A 14,026-nucleotide genomic window follows, 5' to 3' on the forward strand; every position below is an offset into this window, starting at 1 on the left:
GTTTAAAGCCACATATTTCAAAGTGATGGGTTTCCTAAAGCCTTCTTATGTTTTGTACTGTACCAAGTGTTTTGAAACGAGTACTGAAATCATTTTGCACCTAAAATTGGTATGTGGTAAAATAATAAGTATTTTTTTTGTATTATTATTTATTCATAATATATAATAGAGAGGTTAATATAATTTTATTTTTAATCCTAAAAACAAAACTTAAGGTAATTTTCTTAGGTCATGTTTGAAAGAAAAAGTTTACGTTTTAATTTTTAGATTTTTTTTTTTTCTGCATGGTAGGGGTTTTTGGCACTTGTTATGTGAACACACACACACACACAAACAAAAACATGATTAAAATTATTAAATTTGAATTTCATGTAGTGGAAGAAAAGTTTTGAACTGAAAGCTAATATTTTGAGATATCAACCTCAAATTTGGAATATGACTTAGATTTATGGATGTTGATTTTCACAATTTTTAAAACTACTTAAAACATTTTTAAAGTAATGTTTTGGAAAATAAATTTCATATGATTTTTTTTAAATAAAAGTATTTTTGTGCATCTTGTGCATCATAAAAATAAACGTAAACATATACAGTCAAAAAAAATATTCAAACACCAGATATAATTTCTTTTTTTTAAATGTTTTACTAGTCGGTGCAGGACACTATAGTTCATTTATGTAAAGTGAGGATAGCAAAAAGTAAACTGACATATTATATCCAAAAATTCTTCATACAGTGGACTACCAGTAAAACTGATAAAAATTTGGGACCAAACATTATTCAGACACTTTGACCTGACCAGGTTTTGCTTAAGTGTTTTTTTTTCTTTCTTTCTTTAATTGCTAATGCAAACTTTTTACACCACAGCCTGAACAAAATTAAGCATTTCCATTGGTGGTCCACAAAGTATTGATAGTTGTAAATATTGTCATGCTAACAGTTGTCTGAATAATTTTTGGTTGATTGTAAACCATTACACACCTTTGTATCAATCTGACATTATCAACTCTGAATTCTTGTCATATTTTATTACTATTTTCTAAACTATAGAGAATAAACTGTGATAATGTGAGAAATGCTGAAAGGTGTCTGAATAAATTTTGGTTTGACTGTATATATATATATATATATTAGTGCTGTCAAACGATTAATCGCATCCAAAATAAAAGTTCTTGTTTACTTAATATATATATATATATATATATATATATATATATATATATATATATATATATATATGGGTATAATGTGTATAATTATTATGTATATATAAATAAAAACGCATGTATATATTTAAGAAAAATATGTTATGTTTATATATTTATATATGATATAAAATATAAGAATATAAATGTATACTCATGTAAATATTTTTAAAATATATACTGTATGCGTGTGTATTTGTATATACATAATAAATATACACAGTACACACACATAATATATTATATATATATATATATATATATATATATATATATATATATATATATGTCAAACCAAAATTTATGATCAGATTATCTACTAAACAAGGGGATTTGTTTTATTTTTAGCCATGCATATAAAGAGTAGCATGGCCCTATTAAAGGCCTGATATAACTTGAAGCAGTCGATGATAAATGCTTGCTTGGATTGTGGATGTCAAGTTGTATTCACTATTCCAGGATACAGGAAAACATGAAAATACCAATAGTCTGTTATAGCATGACGGTCTGTTATTGTAGAGACACCCTGAGATCTTGTTGACTTGTGCAAGCAAAGCAGAAAATACATAATTTGGCCACTATGATGCCTTAAAATATCATCTCAACAGCTCACTATTCTGGAACAGAGCTTTTACATTTAAAACATTGTAATTGTAAATGCAAAAGCATGCAGGCCTATAGAAATGTTACTGTTTGGAGACATTCTTGTGGCACTACCACAAAGGCTTTGCCAGATGCAGAAACTGCTGATCATGGGTTTTACAGCTGCGGTGGACTTCAAATCTTCAGGCATGTCAATGCCCTGGCTGATACTACTCTATTTCTACCAGCTTTAATATTATTGAAAAATGAATATTGTCGGCGCCGATAGCCTTGTGGGCAGCGTGCCGAAATACAGCACCATTGCTCTGCAGGCGTCCCGAGTTTGAGTCCCAACTCGAGGACCTTTCCTAATCCCCCCCTCCCTCTTCACTTCCTGTCATGTCTGATCTGTCCTCTCATAATGATGCCAAAAATAAACCTTTAACAAAAAAATGAATATATTGGATTATATCTGTCATCATTTATTTACTCTCGTGTTGTTTCAAACCCATTTGTTAATCTTCAGAACACAAAGTGAGATATTTATAATATTCTATCATTGTTTATGTCTATCCATTCAAGTCCATGCAAACAAAACCTTTGCACATCAAAAACAAGAGCAAATCATCTTGTGCATCAAGCATGGCTGATCTTCCTTTTTACCATATTTGATGAGCTCTGTATGTTTGTTGATCAATGTTAAACTAACCTATAACAAAGAAACACTTTTGGACACTTTTGGACAAACCTGTTCCAGGGCACTTTATCCAGGAATCCAGCATGGCCTCTGGAGATTCTTCGGAACGCAGAGATGAACAATAACCCCCCGAGGCGACGGATCAAGAAACACCGCGGGAAACGTGCTGGGATTCGAGATAGACTCAGGAAAAGGGCTCACAGTCCGGAAGAGGAGGATATTGGAGAATAAGATGGACGATCTTAGAGCCAGGAGTAGTTTCCAACGGGACATTAGGGACTGTAACATCCTTTGTTTGTCAGAAACGTGGCTTTCGTCCATGGTCCCGGACACTGCTGTAATGCCAAGTGATAACTTCTCTGTTTTTCGGACAGACAGAACAGCAGAGGCTGGTAAATCCAGGTTTAGAGGTGTGTGTTTCATGATTAACAAGAAATGGTGTGATCCCAGGAATATCTCCATTCTGTCGCGTTCCTGCTCGCCTCATCTGGAACATCTTTCCATTATTTGCCGCCCATTTTATCTGCCCTGGGAGTTTTCATTGATCATAGTTACTGCTGTGTACATTCCACCACAGGCAGACACCGGCTTGGCTTTGTCTAAGCTTCACAATGTGCTCAGCGGCTACATTAACAAACATCCTGACGCTGCCTTTATCATCGCGGGGGACTTTAACAAAGCTAACCTCAGACGGGTCATGCCGAACTTTCATCAACATGTATCCTGTCCAACTAGAGGACCAAATACACTGGATCATTGCTAAACTCAGTTCAAGAATGCCTACAAAGCCCGCTCACTTCCGGCTTTTGGCAAATCGGACCATGCCGCCATTTTCCTCACACCGGAATACAAACAAAGGCTGTGTCCAAATTCAGGGTCTGCATCCTCCTTAGGATCCTTCCTACCCGGTTGAAGGAGGAGGGATCCTCCGACGTCCGCAAAACCCGGAAGTCGGTGTTTGTGAATTTGGACAGCCTACCCTTCTTTCAGTTCCCTCCCTTACCCGTTGCTCATATCATGTCGCCTAGCAACCGTGACAGCGCCAAGCAAGAAGCGGGAAAATGGACAAACAAAATGGAAATTCTCCTACAAATTCATTGAGCCGAAGCATAAACTTTAGCTTGTTTTGTCAGAGAAACTCCTCTCCCACTCCGCTACCGCTCGCTTCGTCCGCCATTACGCTCTGCCGAAAAGAATTATGGGATAGGTAGGACGGGAAAGGATCCACCACATCCATCCTTCCAATTCGGGGAAAAGGAGGACGTATTTGTGCGCCGCATTTGAAGGATCCTACGAATTTGGACAGCCTTCGTCGCGGCGCTGTGACGTAACATCCTTCAAATGAGTACTCCGAAGGATGCAGACCCTGAATTTGGACACAGCCAACGGCTCGTACAGGATCCTCCGGTGCAGAGAGTAGTGACGCGCTGGTCCTCCCACTCAGAGACTATGCTGCAGGCGGCTCTTGATGACGTCGACTGGGACATGTTCCGGGCGAGTTCTTCTGACGTCAGCGAGTTCACGGATGTAGCATTAAGCTTTGTAAACACGCTAACCGAGCAAGCTACAGAAACAATAACGATAAGGACAGAACTATCCGTGCTGCGGTTAACACACGCACTGCCGCTTACAATGAGGCTCTTCTGACTGGGAATATGAGCGAGTACAAAGCATCGCGCTATGCTCTTCGAGTAAGAGCCGCTAAACACAGATACAGAGAGAGAACTGAGTCTCATTTCCAGACTGAGGACCATCTGTGCCTTTGGAAACAAATCCTTCGATTGCAACGGCGGCGGCGCGTCTCTGCCGTCCAGCGCGTCAGGAAGCAGCAGGCAGAACAGCGATGATCCTGTAATCACTGTGTCGGAGGATGAGGTTCGGAGGGCGCTAAAGAAAGTGAACGTCAGGAAAGCAGCCGGACCTGATGGGATAACCGGCCGTGTTCTGAGGTCCTGCGCTGATCAGCTCACTGGTTTGTTCACGTCTATCTTTAATGAGTTCCTTGCTACCTCCATGGTTCCCACCTCCTTCAAAAAATCCGTAATAATCCCTGTGCCTAAGAACAATAAACCCTCTTGCCTGAATGACTATCGTCCAGTTGCCTTCACATCTATAGTCATGAAGGTTTTTGAGAGACTTGTAAAGAGCCACATTTGCTCCTCCATACCCGATACTTTGGACCCCCTTCAGTTTGCCTATCGCCCAAATAGATGGAAACAGCTCCAATCAGGTCTGCAAAGCACTACAGAGAGTTGTGCGCTTAGCTGAGCACATCTCAGGGTCTGCTCTCCCCTCTCTGCAGGACATCTACCTCAAACGCTGCAAAAATAGAGCTGTCAAAATCATCAAGGACTCAAATCACCCTGGTAACCGACTATTCACTTTGCTTCCATCTGGTAAGCGCTTCCGTAGCCTGATGGCAAAAACTGAGAGACTTAGGAGGAGCTTCTTCCCCCAGGCCATCAGGCTCCTAAACTCTAACTCTGTGTCATAACATCACTTGACTCCATGTTAATATGACAATATCAAAAAATGTCTACCTCATATGCTGCTATTTAAATACCCGGTACAACTTTTTTGCACATTCTTTTGCACATTCCTCTTATATTACTATTTATGTCAACAACATACTGACCTGCACATTTATATTTATATTTTTTTATCTTTTATTTTATTCTTTTTATTTTTTTTTCTACTTTTCTTTTTCTTAATATTTGTATTCTATACAATTGCACTGTCCTTGGAGCGGACCTGACTTACATTTCACTGCTGGTTATACCCTGTATAATTGTGTATGTGACGAATAAAACTCTTGAATCTTGAATTAATCAATAAATGAATAAAAGCCTATAAATTAAATCTGTTCATCATATAAAGCGATTATGTCTCTTCAGAAGACTTGAATTCATTTGGATTACTTTTACAAGTTAAGGATGAAGAGAAGTCTTATGGGTCTGGAAAGGTTAAGCAACCCTTGTGACAAAGAGGTTCGCTTAATTATATTTGATGTAGAGTACTTTTTAATTTAACTGTACTTGCAGAAATTACACAAGACATTTTAATAAGTGCACTTTTGTAATAATGTAAAATTAAAAGTTTTACTTATGTTTTAAATCGTTTTAATATTCGTTTGATGTGCTTTAAAGAAGTAGACTTATTTTGATGAGTTGACTAACATATACTAAAGCATAACTTTAACTGTAGTGTGTTATTCGATATTACATTTAAATTACATTACATTTTAAGTTAATCATTTACATTATATATTACATTTATATATTTTATATTTGAAATGTACTTAATCATTACAAATGTGTAATTACAAATATATTTTATTGCAAGACATACACATTTCAATAGAAATGACATTAAATATAGTTTAGTTTGCCATAAATGATTGTCAATACATTTGACAATACAATTAACCAAAATTTCTAAGACAACAGAAGTAATTCTGCAATTACTTATAAAGGTTAAGATTACGTCCTACTTAAGTGGGTCAAAAAATACTCATTTCAACTAACTGCATACATTTAAAATATAAACTACAATAGATTTTAATTTTACAAACAGCATGCAATTAAATGTCTGAAAACCCAACATTCAGCTTGCACTCAAGTATATTCTTAAAATATATTATTCCCATATTAAGTACACTCTTGAAAAGTATGCTTTACTTCTTTTTAACAAGGGAAGACAGAATTTTTATTTTTTGGTGAACTGTCCCTTTAAAGCGCCACGCCAGCCTTTACAGCTGTGTCAAATGTCCCTTTTCTTGTTGAACATCTGTTATCTACAATCTCATTTCAAACACAAGTTCTTTTTATTTCTTCACTGTAAATAAGGCTTCGTTTCCATCATTTCCAATCCTGGATGATATTTTGGTCTTGTGGTGCTTGCACTCGTAACAGCCTTGGGCTTGCCAGTGTCCCTCAGGCTTCTGGGAAGATGAAATAGTGTGCTGTTTCAAGAGGAGCACACTGCTTCAGCCACAGGTTTAAATTAAGCGTGGTGGAGCAGCGTCGGGAGGGGAGGCCTCAAACCCCTTCCGGCCACATAGGAAAGAGAATAACTCATGTATGGCAGCATGAATGCGCCGGCTGATACGCTAAATGCAAACAAGAGGAGAGACACGGTAAGCGAGGGGTCAAGTCATCGCACATGTATCGCTTGTGCACATTCTGCCGAGCTTATTTGGTTTTGCTTTTCATTTTGGGTTTCACACCACACACAAATCAAATATTAATGAGCAATGTGCGTCAGAAAAGAAGGCAGAAAAGAAGAGTGCCAAAAAGAGAAAAAACACTCGGTTTACCTTGATCATTTCTTAAAATATTCCTATCGTTAATAAACAAACAGGATCTCATTATGATTCTATTCTTTCCACTGTTCCCTCCAGCAAAGAGTGAAACATGTATCATATCTCATTCATATCTCATGTCAAAACATAACAAAAGAGTGAATAATCAGTATCTAAAACAAATCAGTCAATTAAAAGTCATGCTAAAAGTTAAGCATGCAGACTCCGGCTATGTTCTGAGGACTCACTCTGTTCTGAACGGCCTCTCCAGCCTCCTGGGTTACACAGTATCTGCTGAATACTGACGTCCTGACCCACCTCACAGCTCAACACCTGACAAAACAGTTCCACTAAATCATCACATAATTAAAAATTATGTTTACTGAAACCAATTCATATAAATGACAGGATTTATTGTGAACAAACCTTGTGAGCTATTTTTAACTCTTGTTTAAAGGTCTGGATCTGGTTGCGTATTCAGTCATTTTGAGTTGGGCTGTAGATAATTTCTCCTGCAGGGATTTTTCTACCGGGCTGTTCTACATTGTTCAACACATTGAGAATAATGTCATTCAAAACAGTTACAAATGTCTAATCATGCACCAAATGATGATGAACATGTTATAACACAATATTACTTCAAGATGGTCGTTCACAGTCCTTAAATCCTGCTTTTTGGTTGTCTTCTTGCCAGGATTAAGTAACAATGTGGCCTGAAGCTAATAAAAGAGCAATGATATTGATGAAACACCACACTGAGAAGGAGCTGACTTGCACAGTGCACCAAAAAAATACATCTGAAATCAAAAAATCTGAAAGTTCACGATTCTGTTTTATCTTTACCTCTTTCTCCAGTTCTTTGACTCGATTGTTAGCTTGTTTAGTTTTGGTCTTCTCTCGTTCTATTTCAGCTGCTAATTCTCGATTCTTTTTTGACAGTTCCACAATTTTGGTTGCTGCTGCATCTCCTGCCAGACCAGCAGTACCTTCAAACAGAAAACACAAAAAAGGTTGTCACACACTCATTATATACCAGACAGATATTCAAAAAATATTTGTTCACTGCATTTAATGTATGAATGACACTGCATTATGGCATGACAAGTAGCATCTTTCGAAATACATTTTGTTATATACACTAAAGTACAAAATGTTTTTGAAAGAAAATTTATATTTTTGCTAAACGAGGATGTATTAAAGTGGTCAAAAGTTACAGTAAAGACATTTGTAATCTAACAATAGATTTCTATTTCAAATAAATGTTCTGCTCATAAAAGAAACCTAAAAATAAAAGTGGTCATTTATAATAATGTAGGCCTGCATATCTTATACAAAGGAAAGAAGTTGCACACAAACCAGCATGCAACTCAGGCAAGCCAGCAGAACAACAAAAACACTCAGCAAACAGAGAAATTCAACAGGAAGCATGAGCAGAGCTCTCTCTTTAGGCCCGTTTATGCTCCTCGGTCCTTCATAAACCAATCACGGCTGAAGAACCTTTTGGTCTCCTCCAGTCCTGTGAAATAGCAACATATAAGCACACACACACACACACACACACTTTGTTTTTATGGTTTACGGGGACTCTCCATAGGCGTAATGGTTTTTAAACTGTACCATATTTTATATCGCCCCACACCAAAATTTGTGCATTTTTTATTTTCAAAATAACTCATTCTGTATGATTTATAAGCCTTTTGAATTATAGGGACAACGAAAGTATTCTCATAAATCACCTTCAGGTTGTAATACCTCTGCAATATGTTATTACACAAATATGTGTCCTCATAAACCACATAAACACACACACACACACACACACACAAAACAATACAATACATATGATGAAAGGATATAATAACATGACTGATATTGTGAAACCAGATGTCCTTGGTGATTCATCGGTTACTTCAGTAGCTACGGGAATCTGACTTTAATTGTGCCAGAAGAGTGCAGTGTTATCAGCTGATTGAGTTCTCTTGAATTCTCTTTTGTAATACAGATGTGATTGAGTTACTCAGAATCCAATCTATGTGTGAGTGTGTCAAATTGTTCTTCTATGGCATTGCAGTCTTAAAAACAAAGGTTCAAAAAGGGGGATTTCACACCGATCCAATTTTGGCTCCCAAAGAACCTTTCAGTGATCAGTTCTTTAAAAAAATAAAAATAAAAAATAATAATAATAATCTGGAGAACCCTTTTCCACTAAGAACCTTTAGCCTAGAATGTCCTTAAAGTTTGCATAGCGTCATTGTACGTTACATCTATTCCACATTGTTTTGTTTGTCCTGTGTGCTTTGGTATTATTTTTGTTATTGCTAAATCAGTCTCAGATCCTGGAAAAGTGTTTGTTCATCTTTGTCTGAATCTCAGTGATATTGAGATGGTACCAAAGAAAGACCAACAAGTCCAAAATACCTTAAAGTAACATTCAGTATATCCTTACACACTACAGACTAAGCAGCATGATCTATGTAGAGAGGTCCAAACCTAACGTCGTTTGTTATCGAGGCCAGCAGGGGGCGCTAATGCACTGTCCCTTGATTGAGTTCAACTGGCCCTGAGTCTCTGTGGTCTTTACAGATCCAAAGGTGTATCAGGCATTTCTGCCAAGCGTCTTAGTCACCTGTTGTCTTGTCAAATGATTAAATATAATAAATACAGAAAGCAGAAAATGATTGGCTGCAGTTCATGTGTGTGACGGGCTGTTTCAATAGTTCATATAAGCCATGATGAAATCGAAATAATTAAATTAGGTAATGCCTGTAAGAACATTGTGTGCAGTTCAAACTTCTCTCATTCACCACTGATTACAATGAAAATACATATCTTTCTGTTTCCGTGTTAATATTTTATTAAATAAAAAATAAATTCATGCAATTCCATTTAATCTTTCCCCTATAATTTCTCTAATGCAATACATCTATCATGTTCCTATAATATTAAAAATAACCATGCAATAAATTAGCCTAATTGCATGTATCGGATTAAAAATAATAATAATAATAGCAGTGTTTAGTACAAGCAGTGGATGAAATGGGTGACTTGTTAGACGTAGAAAAAGGGCAAATAATGGAAGCCTGGTTAGCAGCCTGTAACCTTCACAGCCCAGTTGTTTGGTGTTTTAGAAACAACAGGCAACACAATTATGACTGCATACACAAAGCATGGTGAGGGGCAACAACTAAGAGTGAATGATGGGACCATCAAACACTATGAAGAAATATGTCCAAACCACAGAGAACTTCACAAACCAGCATCCATGAAAGATCTGCAATCTCTAAAACTTTAATCACAGACACCAGCCAAGTGCCAAACAGATGAAGTCATGATCATAAAACATGGCCAGCAGGAGCTCAAGATGAACTTCAACATCTGCCCTGATCAGACCAATCACCTGACTCGAACATTAGCAAACTACCATAGATAGTTTTAAGAAGCCGATTCCCTCCTTCAACATTTCTGAAACAACTGGCAGATGTTCAGATAGATGACATTCAACTGTAGATGAAGAACATCTGCTAAATGCATAAACCTAGACTTTATTATATTAGCATATTTTTTCATGTAAAAATAACTGAAATTTTGGCAGTCTAATCAAATAGTGACTAAACGATGAAATAAAGGTTCATTTATTCCACTGTAAATGTTAGTTCAAATCAAAGAAGCATTTTGGATTCTGTATTATACTCTAAAAAAATGGTGCTATATTGCACTTAAAGTGGTTCTTGGCTCGTAATCATAGGGGAACCACGTTTGGTGCTATATAGTACCATATCTTTACAGCACCTTTGTCAAATGGTGCTATGTAGAACCATAAGAGGTGCCATATTGCACTATTTCTTCAATAAAACTGGTTCTTTGGCTCATAAAGAACCTTGAAATGGGCTTAACAGGTTCTTTGTACAGCAGTGGTGCTATATAGAACCTTAATCACCCCAAAGAACCACTGAAGGACCATACAGGAGCTTAACAGGTTCTGTATATGGTAACGGTGCTATATAGGCCCTCAGTCATGCCAAAGAATCAGAAGAACTGCTGAAGAACCACTGAAGCACCAAAAGTGCTTCCCCTATGATTACGAGCCAGTTTTAGAGTGTAGTAGTACAACTGTCCTGCACAACTAACAACATCATAAGCATCTTATGCATACAGAAAACTGGCATACTTCATGGTATGACAAAAGGCAAGACGCACACATCACAGTAACACATGAGTGTGAACTAATCAGAAGAATTTATTGGAATTGCAATAGTTTTTATTGGCAAAGATAAACACAGTGGTAGCTGAGATCCTCAAAATATACTTCACTCTAAAAGTATAATTTGTGTCTGTTTTGAAATATGAAAAAGGTGCAATAATTACCTCACACATTAACACATCGATCAATAAATCTACAAAAGAACAAGCTCCTCTCATGACACTCACACTCATACACGCTTGAAAAATGATAGAGCGCAAACAGAGTTGCTTCAGCTCCTGAATATCCTGTTTGTAACAACAGCACTACATCTGCACAGAACTAGTACCGTTAATCACTTAGCAGTGGACTAGTCCCCATATTGCGTTCAATGCATTGTAAAATTTCAGATGATGGTTTGTTAAGGATGCCATCCTGGAATTTCTTTCATTTATTGACTTAAATGATACAAGAACAAATCTTGTGTTTCAAGGTACAAAGGTTTTAATGCCACACCTCTGTGCTGAAACAAAAAAACTAAAAGTGCTAAATTATGTTAGCAATAAATACAAAGGGACACCTTGGCATTAAGGATAATCGCAGGAATCTAACACAGTTGTCTTCACTTTTTTTCCAATGCCTTCTGCTCTAACGCTTTCTGTGCTTGGTGAGGTTTAAGAATGTACTCTCTGTACATAGAATAGATCACCCCTGCAAACAAAGAAACAAAATATTGCATTAAACAGTACATTTCTCTGTAAGTGTAGGGATGTGTGTGTGAATCTAGCAAAGCACCTCACCTAAAGTCATCGCTCCCACCACGAAGCCCTGCGCAGCGACACGCATGTGAATCAGGTGGACTGACATCTTCGTATCTCCTCTGCCCTTCAGTTTGAACAGTCTGTATGCCACAATGGCAAAGAACCCAGCCATCCCTTAAAAGACATCACAGCAAGACTTGAAATGTGATACATGAAACAGTTGATTCTATACATGTACAGTAGGGTACAAAAATCTGAGGTCACGGTTTGCATTTTTGTACTTTAATAAAAGTCATGTGCAGTGTTGGGGGTAACACATTACAAGTAACGTGAGTTACATAATCAGATTACTTTTTTAAGTACAGAGGCGTTGTGTGTGTGCGAACATGTTACTGTAGTTCTAGCCTAAATGTGAATGTGCATTAATTCATCTCACTCGCAAAAAAAAAGTGAAATGCAAACTCAGAATATGACGCAAGACCTGTACAGACGGGAATTTTGGTGTGAAAGGGCTTTTTTCTGCTATTAATAGAACTTATTATATTAAAAACAAACAATCAAGCCCTGCTCATGTTTAAAAAATAATGCTAAAGTAACACAAAAGTAACAACGCATTACTTTCCATACCAAGTAACTAAGTAACATAATTAGTTACTTTTTTAGAGAGTTACGCAAAATTGTAATGCATTACTTTTAAAAGTAACTTTCCCCAACACTGGTCATGTGTCTTAATAATGAGATACAAACTGAATACCTCCTGCACATGTGAGTGAATGATGTTACCTGCAGGGACAAATGGATTCTCTTTGGCTTTTCTGATAAACTTGGATTCATTGTCTTCATATTCCACGGCAGTCATCTTGGCTAAAAGGCAATATTGAATAAAGATTAGATGTGATAAATTAAACGCCACAGAGACATTTGAAACTTTTTCACTAGATAAGCATAACTAATATATTCTCTATCACACTTATATGTTGTGCCATTACATGCTTATAAGTTGTGACGTCAAATAATCAATCACATGCCTAAAATCAGCCAGTTTATCAAAGTGGCCAATAAATTACTAAAGTATTAAATTATTATTAAGACATTCTGAATTATAAACCATATTGTAGTGTAAAACGTACGATTTTATTATTATTATTTTAAAAGGTTATAATCATGATTTTAGGTCATTTGTGTGTTATATTAAAGAACACATGAAAGAAAAGCTGAAGGAAATCAATCAGTTGAGCTAAAGTGATATTAAAGACATGTTATATGAAGGTCAAACGATGCACACAGGCCACTTAATAAATGATTTCACACAGTTCTTACTTGAAAAGCTGATATACATATGAAATAATATATAAACATCAATGACTGTCTTTTTGTTTACATCTTATTATTAGCTTTCGACATTTCCTCAAGAGTTACATTAGTCTCTGAGAGCACACAAAATCACTGTCGTTCTTTATTATCTTAGCAAAACAATCAGACATTAAATTAAATTTATAACATACCTTTTTAGGAGGTTTTCCGCTGTTGTGAAGCTGCCGGTTGAGAGCCGGGGACAGAGTGATACGTCAAAGTGACGTAGCTATCCGTTTGTACAAAATAAAAGTCTTTTTTAAATCGTACAGACAACTAACCAAATCGTCTATTTTATCCTGAAACAAATGATAACAATTGGTTCCATTGGAAAAAACACAATTTATATACATGTATGAAATCATACGTTTTTTATTTTGAAGAAATAGGCATTTCAAACGACTTCTTTATCAGAGAAGGGGCCTGACCCTTGATCTATTGCCACTTTAATAGTCTGTATGAGGTATTTCCCTGCTGAACAAATATATGTACTGCACTGTTGCTAGAGTTACTATACTGAAATCAGCAGATAATCAGTGATTGTACTGCTGCATCATTACTGTGTTTTATGGAGCTGATATTAATCATTAACTACAAAAAGCTCCACAGTTGAATGCATAAATAGGTAGGTATCTGTATGTCTTGTCTGAACTCAAAATTTACCCAATATTAAGTGTTATTTACAATATGAACAAATTTAATGCTCATCATCTTCACTGTGAATTTGGGTAATATGTATTTTGGATATATGATGATAGATAGCATACATAAAGTGTAACAATTAATGTATTATATATTACTGTAAATGACATGCAGATATAAGCCTTTCATGTTACTAATGTAAGCGTGCGTTATGTTATGCCAATATATATTGTACCTATATGTTGACAACATATCCTATTAGTAAGGATGATTCAGACAAACTTGCTTAAGGTGCAAACTCATGAT

At 36.4% G+C, this 14,026-nt stretch overlaps 1 protein-coding gene across 1 annotated transcript; it reads right to left on the reverse strand.

The window, feature by feature from the left end:
• Window positions 1–11,001: 11,001 nt before the first annotated feature.
• Window positions 11,002–13,321, reverse strand: LOC306845741 (HIG1 domain family member 1A, mitochondrial-like). Its single transcript, XM_079378713.1, has 4 exons — window positions 13,231–13,321; window positions 12,509–12,589; window positions 11,765–11,899; window positions 11,002–11,675 (listed from the first exon to the last, which is right to left on the reverse strand). Exons 2-4 carry the CDS (start codon window positions 12,582–12,584, stop codon window positions 11,587–11,589), a joined length of 300 nt encoding a protein of 99 aa, XP_079234839.1. The 5' UTR covers window positions 12,585–12,589; window positions 13,231–13,321; the 3' UTR covers window positions 11,002–11,586.
• Window positions 13,322–14,026: the final 705 nt, after the last annotated feature.

The sequence above is a fragment of the Barbus barbus genome (assembly GCF_936440315.1).
Source record: "Barbus barbus genome assembly, chromosome: 26".
NCBI lineage: Eukaryota > Metazoa > Chordata > Actinopteri > Cypriniformes > Cyprinidae > Barbus > Barbus barbus.